The 22,645-nt window shown below is 40.5% G+C and overlaps 1 protein-coding gene across 5 annotated transcripts in view; it reads right to left on the reverse strand.

Annotated features, from left to right (window-relative positions):
* The window catches only part of rapgef6 (Rap guanine nucleotide exchange factor (GEF) 6), a 163,925-nt gene that overhangs the window by 29,965 nt on the left and 111,315 nt on the right, over positions 1-22,645 (reverse strand). For all 5 annotated transcript variants that reach the window (XM_008290747.1, XM_008290746.1, XM_008290748.1 and 2 more), the window contains 10 exons: positions 21,573-21,753; positions 19,517-19,653; positions 17,368-17,526; positions 16,039-16,191; positions 14,450-14,614; positions 12,942-13,049; positions 12,168-12,371; positions 10,182-10,290; positions 9,836-10,079; positions 3,412-3,569 (listed from right to left, as the gene is read on the reverse strand). In XM_008290747.1, the coding sequence (XP_008288969.1) occupies positions 3,412-3,569; positions 9,836-10,079; positions 10,182-10,290; positions 12,168-12,371; positions 12,942-13,049; positions 14,450-14,614; positions 16,039-16,191; positions 17,368-17,526; positions 19,517-19,653; positions 21,573-21,753 (1,618 nt within the window). The remainder of the gene's footprint in view (positions 1-3,411; positions 3,570-9,835; positions 10,080-10,181; positions 10,291-12,167; positions 12,372-12,941; positions 13,050-14,449; positions 14,615-16,038; positions 16,192-17,367; positions 17,527-19,516; positions 19,654-21,572; positions 21,754-22,645) is intronic.

Below are 22,645 nucleotides of genomic sequence, written 5' to 3' on the forward strand. Positions count from 1 at the left end.
GATGCAGTTCATGGATGTGAAGATGCAAAGATTAGTGGGGGGGCTCATGAATTAAAGAAGAACAACATCAAGATGCAGGGGACTTTTGTGGGGGAACATTTACTGAAGCACAACCAAAACAGTGGCAGTGAAAGTATTTATACTTACAGTACAGTCCCAGGGCTTGGCAAGCAGAGAAGAAAAAGAGAAAACACAGTGAATGAGTGAATGACAGTGTGGGAGGAGCATAAGGAGGCACAGTGGTTGGAAACATCGTGACAGAAGAGAAAAGGAGGGAAGACCAGTGGAGTTTTCTACTGTTGCCTTGATCTGCTCATGGGAAACCAGAGAAGCAGAGTATGACTCAACACGTCGACACAAAAACATCTGTTTAAAATCACAGCGAGGGAGATGCAAGAAGAGAGAGTAAAGGACTGGGGGAATGGTAGAAGGGGAAAAAAGAAACAAGGACGCTAAAACAGAAGAAACTAAGGATCTGAGAGCAAAGCTTCCCACAGAGAAGACACAACGCCGCTTTGGAAACATGAGACAAGACATAAGCAGCAGCTACTGAAGAAAACATGTACTTCTAGGCTCCGCTTTTTCAGAGATTGATTAATAATCGGATTGTCTGAATGTTAGAAAAAAATAGACAAAAAGAAACAGCAAACTATTACACATGCAAAGAAGGAAGCAGAGGTTTGAATTTACTTTTTTACCTTGCAAAAAGGATTTAAATGATTATCTGATTATTAAAATGTTGAAACTGCCCAAACATGTTGTTGATCTTTTAACCTAATAATTTTTTTTTTAGATTTTGTAATTTGGTATAAACATATTTTTGATTGGTTAATGTAACAAATTTAACAAACTACGCTTTTAAAATCTATCCAGATTAGACTTTAATTATTTCTACAAATGTTTTCTAATTAAGTGGCACTCAATTAACCAAGAAAGCCTCATTAAGACATAAACTGTTCTAGCTGGCATATGCAGCAATGACAACAACTTGCAGCAGACAAAATATTTTAGACTAACAGCACAAAAACGCAACAAAACCAAACATCAACATATATGCATGGATAACACACTTAGATTACAATCAGATTTCATCAAATATAGCACCTTAAAACAGCCTAAAAGTTGTATAAAACCATTAAAACTAACTACACTCAATCCAAAACAACAAACACATTTAAAAAAAAATCTAAAGCTAGACAGAGAACACACATGTGTATACTAATGTTGGCCAGCATGAGCAAAGGGAAAGAGATGCTGGTACATTCGCACTTCAGATCTCCTTGTTAATGTAATTATAAGTAGGACTTTTTGGGGGGTATTACAAGCGCTGCACAGCATCTGGAAAAGCAGGTTTTGTTTAAGGAGGCCATTCTGTGCTCTACTATTAAACCTAATAGGAGGCCAGAGGACTAAAGGAAACTTGATCTAATGGTGGATGATTAATGTGGCACAGTTGTGTGTTTGTACTCTTGTATAACACAGCCACATGTGATGTATAGGTCTACAAACTAGAGGGTTTGTGCACAGGAGCATGTATGTGTGTGTGTGTGTGTGTCTGGCTGAGTGCGTGTAGCTCACTGACAAATGGCTGGTGGAATAAATCAAGACCACATTCTCTCTCTCTCTCTCGTTCACCTTTCCACTTTCCCTTTCTTGCCCTCCCTTCTCTCAATCTTTCTTCCTGCACACACATAAATAACCCACACAAGCCCACAGGGAGTTTGTGTGTACTTCATGTTAGTTTAAATAATTACGGGCTCAGACACCCGTCGGGCAGGAAAGGATTAAAAAACTCTGATAGTCCGGGAGGTGAACTCCTGTCAGACGGGCACAGCTCTACAAAAAGCTATGTGACACCTCAAAAACACAAGACCTCAGGATGTGTGTAAGACGCTAGAAACCTTGGTGGGGTTCACTTTGAGCAAGCGAATGTGCTCCTTTGTCAGCACAAGTGTTTTGAGGAGTTTTCCTGCATTTCAAGGAGAAAGAAACTCACTAAGTTGACACTACACTTCTCATATGGACGCTTTACGCGATCGTGCTCAAGGGTGAGAGGTTGTTTGCTCAGCGTCTCTCAGTACAGTCGCCGAGCGTTGGAGTCCTTCACTCCACAAGTGGCTTTCATAGCTCAACGAGGCCGAGGTCTCAAGTCAAGTGTGACAAACAGCTTCAGAAGAGGAAACCCTGAACTGTGACTGAGACGTCTGAAATATCCAGCGATGACTGAGGCCACGGAGGTCATTAACAGTTATAAACAAATGTAATAAAAGTATTGCTTCCCTGAGACCCAAAGTACCTAAAAGACGGGATCATGTGGATTCCAGTTTTGCGAGAAGAGATTCGTTTGCATGAGGGTGGACTGGTTCAATCAAACATCTTCCTTTTACTGTGAGAGACAAATTTGAGGTTGTCATTTTTCTTAAGATACATGTCAAAAATAACCACTAAATACATTTCATAAGCAGCCAAGACTCTCCCTCTCTGGGGCAATGATTTGTCATTTTGCTCTACTACAACGACATTGACATGATATGCTATATTATTCCTGAGATCTAGAAAACTCCAGAACTTTAACAGCACAACAGGACTTTGACACCCGGTTGAAAACAAACCAAAACCAAAAGACACAAAGATGTCAGCAACAATCCCTCGTCTGAAAGAAAAAAAAAGGTATTTGTGTACAAATTCCATATTAAATGCTCATTTTAAGCAGATTTTTTAGTATGTGGTGCCTTCGCTAATGTGTCACAGTGTGTTCTACAGAGGAAACTGAGGAGCTGCTCACAGCTGGAGGCTATTAAAACAAATTGTGGTAAAACAGTTTAGCGTACAACCCAGAAAACCAAAAAGAAAAACAACATAAACTGTTAAATCTCAGGAAAAACGTTTTTTTTTTTGTCCATTTGTAGTAACAGGATAATGTCACAGCTTGCTTTTGTGTGAAACTGTTGAGTGTGTTGACGCTTTTGTAAGTCAAATGCAAAAACAGCACACAGAGACGATTAATGCGGTGAGGTAATATAGAATTGGGACACGCAGAGTGCATTTGTGCAGTAGATGAAAGTTGAGTCTGGATATTAACAATGGAATCATGTGACTGTTTTCCATCTCTTCCTAATACATTTAATTGACCTAGGGGTGTATTGAAAGCTTATCTGCTATGTTTCTTTCAAAATCTGACCTCTTTGTAATGAGGGTGCTTCCTGATCTTAGTAATTTACTGGAAATTGGAATCATCTTTTAAGTTGACAAGCAAATTGCAGTGTATTATTGAAAATAATTATAAAACACGGTGATATTCTTATCCACAATGTCTGAAACTTCAACAAAAAGAATAGCGGTAGAAGAATATTTCACAGTTGTGTCCACACTGAGGCCCTTGCCGTCACTGCCTTAACATTTGCTTCCTACCTGCCGGGTTGGAGAAGTCGAGGACGCTGGTGGCCGGCTGCAGCAGGTCCGGGCTGCTGGATGAGAGGTTGCCGGGAATCGGCATTATGGCTACGCTGTGACGACACTGCTTGGTACCCACGATGCTGTCGTCCTGAGACTGACCCATGCCGCCATCACTGGAGAGGAAGTCAGGGAAGGTGCAGAGGGACGAATAAGGGCAAAGAAAGGGAGGCGAAGTTTGAAGTTGGGGAAAGGAAGGATCGTAATTTAACAGAAAAAGGGTGTGAGAGAGAGAGAAACAGAAAATCAGATTTACTTCATCAAAGACGAACCTCAAGTTTTAAAATCGACTTTTATTTTGCAGCAGTAGACATTTTGTAAAAACTTTCTTTCCCCCCTTTGTTATACGAGTTCTACGCCCAGGTACTAAAATGAGCGCATTTCCCTTCATCTTGAGAACATATTAAAATCACAACTCATAACAGTGAGGGAGCAAAAACTGAGATTTAATCAAAATGTCTACTCCTGCAGAATGACAACACAAAATATCAGTACCATTATATTTGTCTTTTAATATGCAGCAGTGACACTGCTGAAATTCACCCATGAGGAGATTTCATGAATGGCAGGAACTGATAAGGAGCATTCACGGATAGAGACGCACATGGTCACTACACACACACACACGAGACAATGGTTTACACAAGCTAACACAAACACAAACATTGCAAACAGAGAAGCACATTAGAAAATAAGTGATAAGTCATGACTATGTTGGATTATTCACATTCCTGACTTTGCAGGTGTTTTTGTTTGTACATTTGTAGGTTCCCGTCCGCGCCCTTGGCTTTTAAATACATCTGTGTGTTAGTGTTTGGCCCTTTTGTTCTCTCCTTTGTGTATCCTGCTGGATTTGAAAGTCAGGCGCCGTCCTACCTGGCTCCTCAGCTCTGCTCAGGGATATGCAAACATCAACCTTTACATTAACGGTCTCATTAGATAGCCCAGATCGGCATAAATGTGATGGAAATGGCAGCTACACGGAAACAGACAGGCAGGGTGGGTTTTGTGATTTTCCGTTGTCCGGCCTCGAATGATAAACATGGCCATCTGACGGTTTGATAACATCTCAGAGAACTCCTAGAATTCACTTAATCTATTTAAAGTAGGTTTATTTAAGGCGTTTCAGACTTAAGATAAACTGTAAACAAAAGCAATGTGATGGGAAACTAGCACTTGAATGCAAGATTTAATAATCATAAATACACACGACACAGATTTAAATTTGTGAGTGTGAATCCTCGTGAGTTTGAGTCTGATTCAGTAACCGTAGCGTCTGAGACTCGGAGTTCATCTGTTCTGTCTGCATATTAATTGTAGCTTGGCTCCAGGTCTGTGTGTCTGTACAGTATGTACTGGAACACGGTGCAGTAATGCAGGGCTTCCACTAACACTGCTATGTGCTGCTGTAGCAAAGCCTCTGTAATCTTTGAATCGCCAGCCGATAGGTGCCGCAGCGACAGGATGGAACAAAGAGAGGTGAGAAAAAGATGGAAGGACGGCAAAAACAGATACAGGTAGATGAGGAGCTGACAAGAAAAGGAGAGGAAATAGGTAGATTAAATATTGTCGAGCTTTGTGGAGACAGGAGAGAAAGGAAGGGGAGATTTAGGAAGGAGATAGTGGTGAAATTGAGACAGATAAGGAAAGCATGGGGTTCAAAGGGCTACTCTAAGACATTGTTAGCTCTTGGGTGAAGTAATGATATTCACATTTTGAATAATGAAAATCAAGGTAGAGACCTAATAATACCTGATGATAATAAACATGTATAGCCATTTTGTAGTCAGAACCACAATTACAAGTACTGATATCTATTAATCCAATTAAATGTGGTTTTAGATTACAAAGGTTTGAAATTGCACAACTAATGCAACTCAATTAAAATATACAAAGCAGGAGAGCAAACTTCTCAGACTTTAAAGTTTTAATGCATACAAATATCTGTATGATTTACATAGATGTCAGTTGTGCTGACTGCTACACAAACCAAAAGCATCTGCAGCCAATAAAACATTCCTCTCTGCTGTTAAACACCGCAATAAACTAACTCCTCCTTGATATTTTCTGCAACATCCCTGCGGAGTGCATTTGGCAGAATAACCTACTGTAACTGAGTCCACAAAGAAGTGCTGAAACATAAATTTAATTGCAGAGCCTGAATGAGAAAAATGGAAAGGGAGGAGCAGGTTGACTTTGCGGAAAAGTGGGATTGTAAAAGGAATTAGCATGAAACCTACAAATGTAGTCCCCTAGTCATGTTGCTGAAGGTCAGCAGTGCTGGTGAGTGTGTGTGTGTGTGTGTGTGTGTGTGTGTGTGTGTGTGTGTGTGACTGCCTGCTGTGTGCAGGTCTGCAGATGGATACTGAATCAAATGGTTGGAGGATGGGGAGTTACGCAAGAAATCTTACCCAAACAGGCCCCTGAAGCAGCGGAGACAAACGGGGAGAGAGACGACATTGAAAAGCGTGAAAAAAAAAGAAAAAGAAAAAGAAAAAAAAAAACCTGAAGCAGCAGAGCTCTGCTGAAGTGATTCAGTGATACCAGTGCAGCAGCGTGACAAAGCCTGTGCATGAAAAGCAAGGCCTCTTTTTTTTTTTTTTCTCCACACACACTTAAAACAATACAAACAAACATGACAGAATATACGACAGGCAAAGTCTGGACACACTGACAGGTTTGCTGAAATAAAGAAGCAGAAAAATGTCAGGAGCAGTTTCATAATGGCAGCATAGACTCGTTGACAACACGAGGTGTCACAAAGTGGCAGGAAGCAGCCAAAGATATTCTCATTTTTCAACACCATTTAAACAAGTGGTAGGCTAAACAACAGAATTAACTGTCTTTATTATACACCAGAAACTATCCGCTGGAACTGTCATAACATTAACTCAACACGTCTCTATTGTTTCAACAATAACTGATAATTATAACCTTTATAAAAGGCAGAGAAATAAAACCTCCCATATACCTTCTTTTCCACACAAAGACAAAACATAGTTTTATCTTAGTGAGAAGAAAAAGAAAACTGTTTTCCTTATAAATTCAACTGCCAATTAATTTCTTGAAAAAATTGTTGAACTGTCTGTTGTATAAAATGTCAGACAGGCGCATTTTAAATGTTAAAGAAGCATGACAAATACCTATCACAGTTTCCGAGGAATCAATATCTTGCAGTGTCTTGTTTTGTGTAACCAGCAGCTCAAAGCCACAAGTTATTTAGTTGACTATCACAAAACACAGACAGGCAGCAAAAAGTTAAAAAAAAAAAAAAAAAGGAGATAAATGTTAGTCATTAAAAGTAGTTGCAGTCATGCCCTTCTTTACCACATGACCACTGTGTCTTGGTCATGAACACATCTTGAATGGTCAGCAGTGTGTTGGTTGGTCTGCTACTTGCTGTGCTCTACTGGGATTCTTCTATTAATCTGAAGATGTCGATAAAACTCTGTATGCAAATACTAAAGAAAATAAACACCAGCATCATGTTTTGTAAATTTGGATTGCGGGACGCTCCAGGTTAACAAGCTATTAAAGAACTCCAACATGAACATAAATTAGAATGATTAGAAAAGAGTAGACCGTTGCATTCAAATTCAAATTCAAATTTCCACCCAACAGCATTAAGTTTCCATTAATAATGCTGCATTAAAGAGCCTTTATTCTGCACATTTACAGGTTCATAATGCTATTTTTTGGGGGGTCTACTACAATATGTTTACATGCTTTAATGCTAAAAAAAAAGCCCAACACTTTTCCTCATGTGTAGTTCTTCTTATCTTCTGTCTAAAATGGTCCATTTTAGTACCTGTGTCTTTAAGGTCCTCCTTAAAGAAGCCTGGTGCGCTCTGATTGGTCAGATTTGGAAAAAAACTTGTTGGTTACATACTGTGACCCCAGATCTATAAGTATAGGTAGTGAGTCCAAGCGAGAAAATAATAACACAAACGTGTTACATGGTGACATAGACAAGTAACAGAAGAAAACCCTGGACTTTCTATTGGCTGTTCAGTCGCATCAACAATTGTAACAGAGTAATAATTTCCTAAACAATACTTATGGCAAGTGGAGCGGCAGCAGTTTTGGAGCAGTTTGCAGTAAAATGTTAATGCCATGTACGATGAATGCAGGGATGCACACTAATTATTGTGGTACACATCATGCGTTAGCATATGTATCTGTATCACAAAGAAGTAGGGAGAATGAAAATGCTGTCATGACACATGGAGAGTTACGGGGTTTATCTTCATCTCACTAAATCAGCCAGACTTCTGAGACAAACAGACTAGAGGCTAAAACCTCTGTCTATTGCTTTCCAATCTGTGGAATATAAATCAACTGGGCTGGATGATATAGGATGTGTATAAAGGTAAGCACACAGAGCCGGACATCTTCATTTGGCAGAAAAGCAACTTGTTTATTGCCAGCGTGCCCTTGTCATATAAAATCCTGATCTGAAGTGGAGTACAATGTCAGCCAAGAACAGACAGAAGCAGCAGCAGCAGTGACGTTTGGTTTCAAAGCGTGCTACCAGGGCAAGAGCAACTGAAAAGCAGTATAAGTTGTTAAGCAAGGTTATCTGGCTTAATTTATCTGTGCGGATGTTTAAAAAAGTGAGCAAAAGCATTGAAATGTCGCATTTATGAGAAAGACAGAGCACCATAGCAACGGTGGTCACGGTTTTCATCCTTGTGTGAGCCAATATGTCCTTAAAATGACAGTAAATACAATGTGTGTGTGTGTGTGTGTGTGTGTGTGTGTGTGTGTGTACCTAAAAATGCTTCAGAAATACACTCTTCGGAACAGCCTGTACCTTTCTAAACACACACACACAGCATACAACTTCACAAAACTGCCTCCCCCTCAGAGTTTCATCCCCCAGCAGACACCGATGATGAGACCTGATTGACCCAAATCACCCGTCTCATCTTCAGTCCCTTTAATCAGCCGTCAATTCCTTTGAACCAAAGACTCGTTTGAATTGTGCCAACCAGCCCCAAAAAAAAAAAAATCTAAATCACAACACAAAACAATGAAAGTCCTTGTTTGGTTGATGGATAGAACGCAGCAGAGAACCTTTTGGAAGCTGTGCACCAAACCGGATCAATAGTCGCACGATGGCATGTCGCATTATGAGACACAGCGCATTCGGTCTTCGTGCAAACTGTGCTGCTTTGTGGACGTAATCACAGCTGAGCTGCAAACTGATAGAAACGAGAGGATGTGGACATGCACTGTAGTGTCTGTGGATGCGCGCGAGTGAGTTTACGTTGAGTGAGTTGGCTCTGCAATTAACATGGCGAGAACAGCGTCCTCTCTCTCCAGCACTGACACAGTATGGAGTTAAATGAGGCCTTGAGAGGCATGAAATGATGAAATGAAATCAACTCTGTATCAGCACGCGACGGGTGGAATATTGAATGTGAGTCTCATCTGCACAATTGCTCCAGATGCTGCCAGTACAATGGCTGGTTATGGATGACACTTAACAATGGTTATATGATGATGATGATGATGATGATGATGATGATGATGATGATGATGATGATGATGATGCCTTTTTACGTTTTTGCGACTTGCCCGCAGCCTATCTAAATTACAGCAGCAAGAGATAAGTGAATGAGCAGAAAGAGTTTTTGCATCTCTGAGAACCACAAGTTAAAAAGTAAGTGCAAAAGTGAATACCACATTTTCACAGCAAGGGTTTCTTTAACCAGAGCTTCAACTGGGATGGACTGTGAGCCACCACTTTGCAGTAAATGTGGCCGAGTGGTATAAATAGTGAGGGTGAAATTGCTCGATTTCCGAGTCAGACCAGCTGAAAGAGGAAGGGTAAAATGTGCTTCTCTATCACTTTCTGCGGTGCAACAGAGTGGCTTGGTTCAGTCAAAAAGCTAGAAGGCTAGATTTCTGCTCATTCCTCCAATATTTTCTACAAGAAAAACTGATGGAGAGGCAGTGGATTGATTCAATTAAGAGAGGAGACCAACTTGTTCTAGAGCTGCTTTTATAGAAGAGGTCTCAGATTCAAGTAAATCCACCTGAGCTCACTAATCTTATAAAGCCCTGCTGTAAATCTTTCTGACATTCAGTTCATGCCATGTTGCATTTAGAACTAATTATCACATTTAATTAGCATAATTTATGTCAATATTTAAAACCTTTCTGCAGTCTGTGGTGCTTTTCAGCTGGACCTGATAGAAAGTTGTTCCCTTATGTCATACGTGATTACTGAAACACACTAACTGTTATGCATTCAATTCAATATGCACAATTTTAACAACCCATTTAAAGTGAAGCACTAATAATCCATTTGGTCCTCATTTAAGCACAGCTGGGTACAGTGCCACGCAAGCAGCAGTGTTTAAATAATTCCTCTTACCTGAATGGTTTGGGTGGAAGTATACTGAAGCGCGTCTTCTCCAGCATCTTCCTGATCTTGTTGCGTCCTCCAGACACAGTGTTGGCCTTCATTTTCCGGGTGCTTTTGTGGTCTGTGGGGAACTCCATGTCTCCAGGAAGGTCGGGGATGGAGAAGCGATTGCCCTTTTTCTCCTGGATCTTGGGAATGTGAGGGCCGCCGTTCTTCTTCTCGTGCAGGATCCTGCTGAGGAGCTCTTTGAAGACTTGATGGATGGAGACACAGAGAGGAAGTTGATCGGCTTCTGTCTGATATGTAGTGTTTGTTGCATTTTGCGATCTGTGACTTATTGTGTGGCTTGACTCACCAAATATGTTGGTTTTGACAGTGAGGGAAAGGTGGGTGTTATTCCTCAGGATGTCAACAGCTTTGGAGAAGGAGATGTTTTCGAAGTTCTGACCATTGATCTCCATGATCTGAGACAGATGAAATGACAAAATCAAATCAAGGCGTTTACTTAGTAGGGGAAAAAAAGCAAAAAACTCATGGAATTCTCCTCAAACTAGAATTTAGATCCTGACTTGACTGAAATCTGAAACACATAAGTTGCATTCTGGTTTGTCTGTCATGTTATTATTCTTGATTGTCTTGACTCTGTATATCTTTTAGCAGTTTACTAAAAATAAAAATGATAAACAATGTAGTTCCTGTCCTTTCTAAATGACACAAAAAAAGGATCTGTGCAGCTCAGTGTGGTTGTTAAGCAGCTTGTCACATAAATCTGTTTGCAGTAGTTAAAATATTAATTTAAAAACAGAATCTCCCATATAAGGCAGTAAAGAATTTTTGAGATCACAAACGGGACAGCAGTTGATCACACTGACTACACTGACTGCCACACAACTAAGAGCTTTTTAGATCTTTTTAACTGTATGTCCTTCACTAACATTCACAACAACCAGTTGTACATCAAGATAACTTGTGTTTAACTGCTTACTCACTGCAACACATTTAACACAGGAACAAAAATATATGAACTGTGACAACAGGAAGCCCACACAGTCCAGACCAAAGACAATAAATGCAAGCAAGATGAGTACAGTCACAAAGTAGTAACTCAAAAGTTAACCAGGCAGGATAACGAGTCACTGTATCCACCAGAAGTTCAGTTTGATCGCACATACAACAGAACAATCTGTGACAGTCACAAGCATAGAATATATTCACATTACTTCTTACAGATCCTCTCAAGCGCCATCAAAATTAGTGTACTAATGAACTGTGATTTGATTGCAGTTCAAACTTCAACCCCCAGCTGACCTTTGTGACCATGTTTTTGTTGTGCTGAGAGGTGAATTTTTAACCCAGTAAAAGGTCATGTGAGCTAAAGAGCAGATTATCTTAAAAGAGCTCACTTCACAATGTCTGGTTCCTTTTTCCATTCCCTAAACACTAACAAATCTCGAAACCTAATACGAAAGTGTGATGCCGTCAACACAATGTCTCACTACACCCTGGTGATGAACGACCACTGGATTTCACTGAAGAGAGATGGTGCATTTTTTGTCACTGAAGCATCTGAGTAGCTTGTTGTAGCTTGAACGCGCTTTGCAGTGACATAACAAGGTCTGAATATAAAATGTAATATTTGTGTAAACATTTCAAGTTTCATAAATGCACAGAACTGTCTAAGCATGTTTTCTGTTTGTCATTTATGGGCTAGAGTGCACTGACTAAAAGTCCAGCTTAGCTCTGCACATCTACGGGAACATTTTGTGTATTCCACTACTGTAGTTTAACCACAATGTCACATGATATTAAAGTGCTGACCTTGTAACAACTGGACTGATCAGATCATGAGACACTACAACCGAAAACCTCACAGTGAAACGTGGTTAAAGACCAGTACTCCTCTTAGGAAGCTGACTCTAGCATGACAGTAAACCTTATGTTGAAGTTCTATTTTTACGACAGCACACAGTTTTGATGATGAGTTGATCTGAAGTACATTTTCTTCTATCACAGGGAAAATATGATGATGTAATTTTATGCAAGACATTCCTCTAAGAAGTGGTTGGATAAAGAGCCCTGATGATTCTCTTTATAGCTGTTTAATTAGGGATTGATTTAAATCTAAGGGTGTGTACAGTATCAACGGATAGCAATGTAGTAATGCTCAGGTATTTGTACTGTTTAAATGTTTTTCTAAATCTCTGCTTTTCATAAAAAAAAACATGAAAGATTGCTGATTGTCAACACAAATCAGCATTATAACAGCAATACCTCACAAAAACACAGATAGCGCCGTGTCATGTGGTACCACTCTGCATTTTACCACATGATGTGCTCTCACCTGATCTCCCCGTTTGAGTCCGGCCTCTGCAGCCTTGCTTCCTTCTTCCACCGACTCAACAAAGATGCCGAATCCTCTCTCGCTGCCTCCCTGCACACTGAAGTGGAGCTGTGACTCCCTGGATGCCTTCTGCAGAGTGATCTGCCTCCACTTAGCCTTGGCCGCACATGCTATGTTCAGCAGCCTCAAATGGCCTTTCATTTTCTGAAAGGAAAGAGCAGAAAATTCTGAACTTAAAGAACCTTGTATTTCTTTTGCCTGTGTCGCCTGAGGTCCGCTGTGTAGTTTTGGATGCAAAAATTACTTGCATATCATATTTTTTCATGTAGAATACAAATAATAACACAGATGTAGAGTGTGGGTTTGTCTAATGGGTATTTTGCTGTTTTGTAATTTAAAGTAGTTATAATACAATGATAAATACAGGTGTAAAGCTGTGCTAGAGTTCTGATGAATTTGGTTTATGAAACATACTTTGCTGGCATTTTCAAAAACAACTACGCAATCACAGCATAACCACAATAAAACATATGACTGCAAAATTCCAATGCAGCCACTCCCTTCAACCTTGAGATGAATACGGGAAATAAAACAATAAAATAAAGTGCACAAGACATTAGGATAACATTAAACATTAGAATTATGTTGTAGAAGAAACATGTGGTTGCAGAGATTCAACAGGTAAAACAGATAATATAATTTTGTGAATAACATGGTGACTAAACTCAGGTGGGCTTAAGGTAAAACTAAGTTTAGATCGTTATCTGATCTTACTGTGGCCTCCAGATGTTTCTCAAACTCCTCCAGGAAGCGTGTCATAGCCGGGTCACCCTCGAAGTCATTGAAGTGGTTGTTGACCCACAGCAGCACTATTCTTGTTACCTGTGAAACGCAAAGACAGCTTTATTCAGCGGAGAGACAAAGCATACAGAGTTCCTGTAACTATTTAACTTCACTCTTCATTTCTTCACAGGCCTTGCACTGTTCGAGTATAAGCTGCTTTGATAAATCATCTGTTGAGAGCACTTGCAGAGTATTTATCACGTTGGTGTCGGGTCAGAAGTCGTATTTAACTACCTTGCAGGTGTTTGGGTGCCGCTAATTTGCTCAAGGACACTTTAGCAGACTAAATGCTCTTTAACATGAGTGCTTTTAAGTATAGGCAGCATAATGTCAAAGCTGCCTGTGTGAAATATTTCTCAGTGGTTAAAGATAACTTGCTAAATAATGTCACTGTTGCTTTAGTAAAATGCAGCTCAGAGGGTCAGATTTTGTTTTTATTCAAGCCAGTTATACATCCATGTGTCTTTCTGTTTGGGGAGAAAAACTCCATAGTAGTTAGCTACACATGAGAAACAGCAGGGAAGCTATTTAATGACCTTGTGCATGGCTGCAGAGGAAACCTTTAAAAACACTAGTTGACTGCCTAATTTTGTGCTACAATAATTACAAGAAAAAAAATAACCAAAAGGCACTGGGGAAACAATCATTTCTGCAAATTTACAGTGCTGGGAACGTTGTCCTAACCTTTAAAAAAGGTCAGAGCAACAGCCGATGCATCAACACAGAGCATCAATCAATGAACACACTCCATTTCCTCCTTTTCTTTGGTTTTTTCATGCCATCTTTTCTCTTTACACATTTTGTGACTTTCTCCCTGGCTGTTCTGTACAGGATTAGATCCTATTTAATGGGGCTGAAGATTATAAGCCTGAATGACAACCACATAAAGACTATTGACAGTACAAGACTAATCTTAGGTTAAAGCAGTTATGGACAATGGACGCGTCAGGCATGAACAAATCACTACCGGGCTCAAGGACAGCTGAGCTAGCTGAACCTGTATTGATCGGCATGTGAGCAGCACGGCACATAAATTTCCAACAACATGCATGAATACAAAACATCAGGAGTGCTTACTGGAGCATAAGAAACACAATTTAAAACTGCACACGTACTGTACAATGATATGAATGAATGTAAGTAGTTTTGACTTAATGCAATGCTTTTCTACCTTGCAACACTCAAGTCGCTTAACATTCCCGTCCCAGCGAACTATCCTGCTTGACCTTTCACGTCCTCTCTCACCACAACACATACATATCCCAAACTTTTCCATTTCTCTTTACCCATGCAACTTTAACCATCATAACTAAAAGCCTAAGCCCAGCTCTTAGCACCTAACCTAACAAAATTGTAATCTGCACCCTAAAACTGAGCGTTAATCCTGATAAACATTGTTGCAGAGGTAGCCTTACGTGTAGACATACACACAGACTGACCGTGTCTCGGAGGTTGTCCACCTGGAACCACTCCAGCAGTTTCTTGCCGACCTCCATGGGACTCGACAGGAAGGTCCTGTAGGTCAGCAGAAAGTCTTCGATGTAGGTGGGGTCCACCACCGACGGTTCCTCCACAAGATGCATGATCAGACGCTCGGGGGTTCCCTAGGGTGAAAAATATACTAACATAAGTACACTCTGAGAAAGGCATGCAGCGCAGACTGCACACTCTTATACACACACACACACATGCAAGACAGCTGAAATCACACAAGGGCACACATAATCCATAACGACATACGCTCACTCGAAGCAACACAAGAGCACACGCACACACCAATTTGAATAAATTATTTCAACATTAATCATAAAAGTGACAAGGACATAAACTCTAAAGATGAAGCTATTGAACTGAGCTGTCAGTCACCCATCAATGTCACAAAGACAGACACGCACACAATAGCTCGTCTACAAGAGCAAACACAAGGTTTTACTGCAGAGGTATCGTTGCTGTGATTTGTATGTAAATTAAATACATGAATTCATGATTTCTACGTCCAGCGGAATTTTTATGCATAAGTAGCAGATATAAAGCGTTGAACACGCATAAACTCCACTGTTCTCGTTTTGCCGAGTTTGTTAGTGTCACCACAGCCGAAGGTTTCTGGGGGAAACGATTCACTTGACGGGGAACAGAAACTAGAAAGGCATCCACTTTTGTCTGACACAAAAAGAACAAAGCCAAAAACAGAAGCGGAAATGCTAACACTTGTGAATTGACTCATCTCCACTGGATGTGTTTTTAGAGCCAACAGCTTTCCTCGGAGCAGCAGCCAAGAGAATCATTCAGGCCCATTATCCGATCAATACCTGGCCGCCTCTGGAGATTCGGGGGAAAGGATCAAAAGGCTTTGGAACGCACTGCAATGTAGCGTACAAGAAAATGCTCCAGCAAACACTAATAGTGCTAACGGTGCTTCCTAACGATCAACGAAGAACAACGGGCGGCTGCACGGATGCTTTCGCGAGACACTGCATGTGAGGGAATGGTCAGTTCACAATGAAGTGATGCTCAAATCAAATCGAAACATTTCAGTGTATTAAGTTGATAATAATGAAAAACCAAGCGAAGCAAAACTTGAATTCCTGATTTAAGAAGTTAGTCATGTTAACCCCAGCTTAGGGTGAGATTAGCCATGCTTATTAGCTTAACCTTAACCTTGGACAATAAGCCTTCTGGGGGTCTTTTCCTGTCTCATCTTGATTAGAACATGTTCTTGGACAAGGTTAAATGTATTTTGCTATTGCGTTAATTACAAGAAGGCAAAAAACACCAGTCTAGCTTGACTTTGAACCTTAAAAAGCTTGCATCTTCACTTTATTGTCTGCAATAATTTCACACTTTGTAGAGATACTAATAACGTTTCACTTTATAAATCTTTATTTGAGGTTAAAGGGGAAACCTTGGAATCCAAACAAATTTCAGTGGACTCTTCAAAACAGCTAAAAACCTCCCCCTTTAAACCCTCTTCACATTCCTCTTCTTTAAAGTCTAACAGCTCTGCACTTCAACAGTCGAAATCACAAACCTTGATGACAATGTGTCCCTTCCTGGTTCCGCTGCGGTCCAGCTCACGGTGCTCCTTCACCATCACGATCTCCCCTTCCTCCTCCACCTTGTGCGTGTTTTTCTCCACATGGTTGAGGATGCGCCAGTAGTCCTCCTGGGCGATGCAGACGAACTGGTCGAGGATGACATGTGGACAGCGGATGAACTTGTAGTAGAGCACAACATTGCTCTGCACCACGTTCGGGTACTCAGACAACAGCACACAAGAAGCATGATGACGGTTGGCAGAGAGCGGCATGGGAGGGACGGACGGGTGAAGAAAGCAACGTCCAACAACACTGTTCTTTTGCTGCACTAAACCTGATCAAATTGAAGCACCTGTGGTGGTCCAAAATCACCTCAACTTGCCATTTCGCAGAAGCATCCTTTACTACAGTTGGACACCAGAGCTAAACTAACCTCCCATTATACGACGCTGAGCAGAACGCGCTAAGACATGACTTTGCCCTCAAACGCTGTCACTTGCTGTGCCTCCCTTGACTAAATCATCAATTTCTGCATTTGCTTCACCAGACTCTACCTCTGCAACTTCCTCTGTACTTAAAGACAGGAAATGATGTGCGCAGGGGAGGAACTGGGCAGCATTGACAGAAGGGCTGCGAGGCCTCTTTTACTTTTCACCTCAGCTCTCTATATTAAGACTTGGTTTGCTTTAGAAACCTACTAGACCATAAATGATCCGAGAAATGAAGCGCACAATGAAAATGCATATTAAGCCTGTGACTTTCTTCACAACTAAGATTCTGTATTTTAAACCTTTTCTAAAAGTAGAACAACTACAGTAATCAAAATTTTAACTTTTATAAAGAATGAACTATAAATAGGAAATTCAGATGCAACTATTTTGTTGTGGCTGCAACCCTCTGCTCCATTGTCAAAAGAAGAAATGAAAACAAGACTTCACTTTGCATACATTTTACACAGTAAGGATAAGTGGAGCAAGGTTAAAATAAGAAAACATGTCCTTCTGTATGTATCAAATAATGGTCATTAAAAACATATTCGCAATTATGAAAGTAACAGTCTCAATATAAGATTTCTTTGTCTTACAAAATGAAGTCAACATAGTTCCTAGCTTCACTGTGACACACACAGGAGTCGGCCAAATGTCAGTGTACGCAGAGAGTGACTCTGCTTTTTAAGGGAAACATGTGTCTGCAGTCTTTTTCTAAACTGCGACAACAAGTAGTCCCGCAACCCTTTTGTCACACTGAGGCTTTATCAACCTCTTGCACCGCGCAGCTCAACAAAGAGCGCTTTCATTTCTGTCTTTATTCGCCGTCTTTACCTGGCAGTCATCCCCCTTTGTGCGAACTTCTCCGTTCATGTACTGTTTGTCCAGCGAGGGCGAGATGCCGAAGCTGTTGCCCATACAAAGGCTTTCCATTCTTCCTTCAGGGTGGCTGATCTCAACTGCTCCATTCAGGATCACATACCAGAGGTCCAGCTGCAGACAGGTGCACAGAGGCGACAAAATGACAAATGAAATCATCAGATATATTAGATGAAACCTATTCTGGTCTGCTCCACTACTAGATATCATGCGTTTCTTTTATAATCTTTTCAATCAACATCAGCTACTTAATACTTCATAGCGTTGTGTAGGAACACAATGTGAAACATACAATGGTTTAACTGTGGATTGGCAAAAAAAAAAGATTAATCATGATCACTTGACACAGTTTTATTTTAAATTGCTTCATTTACAGACCTATAACTGCACAAGAATGAATCTTAAAATGGCTTTATATTACTGACTGACATGCAGTATATTGTGAGCATAATGAGTGTTGTGTGAGGTATGAAGAGGTATTGTGTCTCCGGTGGTGACTTTAGAAAAGGAAATGCTGGCAGGCATAATATAACAAGCCATTCATCCCGAGTGTGAGCGGATGGAGGGAGGGTAAAGGAGCCCTGAGCTCCCTCCGCAGCGATAACTGATATTTCCTCCTCATTGCCTTTTCATTCTCTCGCTGTTTCTCACCTAGCAAATCTCCAATTCTCTCCTCTGTGCCTCTCGCTTTCTCTCCCCATCAGTCAACCTGTCACTCTCCTTATTACCCAGAAATGATAAAATGCTAATAAGAAAGAAGAGGTACATAATCAACCTCATATATACTGTAAACAAAAGTTCTTGAGGAGCAGTTTTTTTTTAAAGTTTATGTAAATATAACGCCAGTATTGCATATAGTTCCTGAATTTACATCATGAATATTTACAGCAGCCTGTAGAAGTGGGTGAACTATTATTAGCTACTTTTATGATTTTTTTTTTTATTCTTCAAATAAAAGGACAATGAAAGAAACTTGCTGGTTTCACTCTTGACTGTAACTGTGACAGTCCTTTGTCGGCACCCTCGTCCTCCATTTTCTCTTCTCGTCTGTCGTCTGAAGCACTTTGCCTCACTTTTTTTTTTACTTCTGTTAGACCACTTTAGACTCTCTATTTTCCTTTCTCTCTCACTCACTTAGCAAAATCCTGTTCACTTCAGAGAGAGGCCAAGTGCTTCTCTTTGACCTTCAACATGAATCCACAGAGAGACAGTGGAGTGGAGGAGAACTGCCCATCAACTGACTCCACACAGACAGTATGGAGGCGCGCGCCCACATCCGATGCACATTGCCTATTCATGTATACTTTTCCACAAGCGGGCATGTTTACGTTTTGTTTTGGTTTTTTTGGTCCTGCTGATGCGCATTACCATCCTCCTGAGCTTAGCGGCTGGCAGTTCATGGCCGTTTATCGCCCTGTCGGTTCTGATGCTGCTGTGTGTAACCAAACAGCCATGACAGAGCTCCCGTTTCTCAGGCATGTAACTTAATTAATTAGCTGTGTAGCAGCTCAAGTGATTGACGGGGCTAATGCACTGCAGTGACTTTGCACATACCAGTTTCTCTGTGAATTAGCTTTTGGATAAGCTGAAGAAAAGTGGACACATTTAAGTCTGTGAGCAAGGAAACACCTCCAGCATGTGTGTGTGTGTGTGTGTGTGTGTGTATATTTTTGCATATTACCATTCATTTCACAACTTTAAAATTCCTGTGTGCATTTTAGTGTTGTGTAAGAAGCTACATCACCAGTTAACATGATAAAAAAAGACACATTTAAGATGTTTCAGCTGTAATTATATTAACAACCCAATTAAGATTCAGCAAGCCAGCAAACACATCTTTGCTTCTCACTAAATAAAGATAAATACTCATTTAATTGTGGAGGGAATTCACTGTAATAGCGTCAATGAAGCAGATGTAATAAAAACATATTTTGCAAGTCATAATTACTCTGTTAGTGATTAATCTAAATGGGACATGCAGTGAAAACTCTGCCTAAGCAACATTTATACTCGGTAAAGGCTTTCTGTTTTCTGTGTCCCTCTTATCGAACTGTTAAATACTTCTGCTTATACATTTCCTTGTGAGCTACTAGTCCAATCGTACCTCCTGTTTGTCGTGCAGTATGACCGTGCCAGCCTGCTCCACCACCTCAAACACCATGACGCTGCACAAGTCCCTCCTCACAGACATGGTCATGTTGGCGAAGGCAGGCAGTTGGTGCATGAACTCCAGTAGTTGCTCTATTTGGCAGAAAGAAGCAGAGAAAAGAAAGCAAATGAAGAATGAGGAAAAAGAAACACAAGGCCTTGTGAACAAAAGGAAAAAGTGTGTATTGATACGACTTGTGTATCCAGAGCAATGTGTCTCAGGTGTGCAAGGCAAAATGCTTATTGAATTTTTTTTTTCCGTCACACACCAACAGTTGAATTTCTAAAACAATTTATGGACTTTTAAATGATCCTTTCTGCAAGCAAATGTCACTCACGCGCCTCGTAGGGGCTACTGTCAATTAAAAAACAAAGAGAAAACATTTTAGAATGAGTTAAATTTTCAGTCTTAGTGTTCAAAGAGCGAAACCACTGGTGCTCTAGGAAAAAGCTTTGTGTTTTCATTTTCAAATACCACTCTTTATGCATAATAACACAAACACATGGACCAGCGTATATCTTAAAGATGCGCTGATTCATGACTGCAGAGGAACTTTCACACCCTGTTCCTGCTGATCGTCTCTCTGCCTCCTGTTCACTAGGCTGCCTGGTTCAGTAACTCCCTTTCATTCCCCTCTGACATTATCACCTTATTTCCTCTCTCCCTCCTTAGTTCTTACATTTACTCTTTTAAAAAATGCTTCTAACAGTCATCTTATTTGAAGTAATTCTTAGCATTTAAAGAAATAGTTTGAAGTACCAGATAGTGTGTAGTTTGTCAGATGAGAAAACACTGAATTGCAAAGTTGATATTCAATTTATTATATGTGTATTACTATGAGTGTTCAATCAATAATCTGGTCAGCTAAGCAGAGTACAGCTAAATTCTGCAAAGATACAATTGCAAAACCAAACACTACTTGTTAGACTAATAATTTAATTTGACTACATGAACTGGAAAAATAGACAAAAACTCTCCACTGCAGTTTTTTACTCAGGTACTAATTAAATCTATAGCAGTTATAAAGTTAAAATCCTATTATGGATATCATGATGACTGAATTAAAAACTAGCAAAAGCACCGGATCCCAAAGATACTGGCTTGTAAAGCAATCAAATCTATGTCCTCATGCAACCCCTCATGTTTTTCTTGCTTGTGAGCAGCTCAACCAAAGACTGATTTGTCTCTTCATGATTGTATTATTTGAAAACTTTTCAGAAGACCAAAGATGCAATTATCCAGTAATCGATAGGGCAAAGGTAAAGAAGTAATCTGGAAAAATAAATCTAATTTTGCACATAGTTGAAATGACTTCTCCTGCTTTATTATTGTTTTCACCGGCTCATCATCGCTAAGGTTTATCATGCAACGCCTCGGGCAGTTGTCTGTCTGAATCATTGCCACCTCTGATTGAAAATCTCTGCCTTTTATTTTGGAAAATAATTCCACAGTATATAGATAGGATATAAAAATAAACTCAAGTAAGCCACTGTTAAGCTTGGGTTAGACACCTTCTCCCGTCAGCTCCTCTTTACATTATGACTTTCCTGTGAATGAGCTGTGACTGTAATGGTGAAGGCCATGAGAAGGCCAGCCTCCCAGCAGGCACACAGCGAGCCGGGTCTTTACAACTTCTCCCGGCTCTCTGATGTGGTCACCTTCTCCTCCAGGACCCCACTGGGTTCCACTAATGAGGTCGACTCTGATTGCCTGCTTAAAAATACACACTGGAAGGGCACTGATGTTTGGAGACCACTGCGAGGGGTCTTTATGAAAGAGGAGCATTTGTGTATCTCCCTCGTGTGCGCTTATTGAATGATAGATGGTCCAAAAATAGCAACTGAGAGCGCTCACGTCTACCAAAGAAGGAGAGCGACATTCATGCGAGCTCCCTTTGTTGCCATCTGACATACATAATGTGACTGCATTCCAGCTTTTCAAGTCATGTTTAAAATGAGACGTATTATAAAAGAAAAACACGTCGCTAAAAGCAGCACGGAGTTAGACTGACCGATGTCATCGTCATTGCGGTCGGCCGGGTCTTTTTCCAGACACTCTCGGACCAGATCTCGGCCCAGAAGAGTGTCTGAAGCTCTCTCCAGGTCCTCATCTTCCTCCTCCTCTTCTTCGCTGTCCACTGCAGCCTCTGGAAGTCCAGACAGGTCCACATCGCCCAGTTCGCTCTCTGTGGCCTGGAAGAAAGACAGCGTGGTTGGTTGACAACAGTACAAGAAGGGAAGGAAGTAGTCAAGGATAAATTCTTTGACTTATTTGGATGACAAATTAGTTCAGCAGTCTATGCATCAAATATGAAAGCCCCCGTCTCGTTGTGAATTGTAATCACCTTTGATTGAGCTGAAATTGCCTTAGGGTTAAACTCAAAACTGTCTATCTCAAGCTTCAAATCCTGCAATAATATGACTTTGAAATTAATATCGGGCGCATTGATACGTGCCAAGACGAGACGATTCTCAGGCTTTGCAATGGGGACACGTAAAGATTTGAATCAAAGCACGTAAAAAAAGGAGCCTTAATGGTATTAAATTCCGTGCAGTTACCAAGATATGAAAAGAACATGATGAGACGGAGACACAAAAGCATTTCTGAGTGATGTAAACTCAGCCAAATTCAAAGCGATCATCTTTACAATATGATTTTCTCTACATCTTCAGTTCCTGATAACTACTGAGTGACAAACAGTATCAAGCGTTTCAGTAGAAAGAGCTGACTAACTTTAAACTATCAAATTCCCTTTCTGGCTCAACAGCTCTATTAAATGTTTTGCTTTTATTTCATGCAAATTTTCAGTGATGAATCATCCACATAAAACACAAAGATAACCTTGGGATGAGCAGCTGTACCTGTGACCCTGAGCTAAACCCCGACACCAACTCCCAGACTAAAAATCACAGGCCAACAGCCAAATATTTAAATCCAGTGGTAATAATTCATATTCCTCCATATTTCCCCAGTGCGGGGCAGACAGATGGTTGGCAGAGTATGGATCTAAAGGGGCATCGGGGGCTTTTAGGTCAGTTGGGAATTGAACCATCAACCCAGAGGTGAAAAGAGGAGCTCTCCGAT

The sequence above is a fragment of the Stegastes partitus genome, unplaced genomic scaffold (genome assembly GCF_000690725.1).
Source record: "Stegastes partitus isolate 25-593 unplaced genomic scaffold, Stegastes_partitus-1.0.2 Scaffold693, whole genome shotgun sequence".
NCBI classification, from domain to species: domain Eukaryota; kingdom Metazoa; phylum Chordata; class Actinopteri; family Pomacentridae; genus Stegastes; species Stegastes partitus.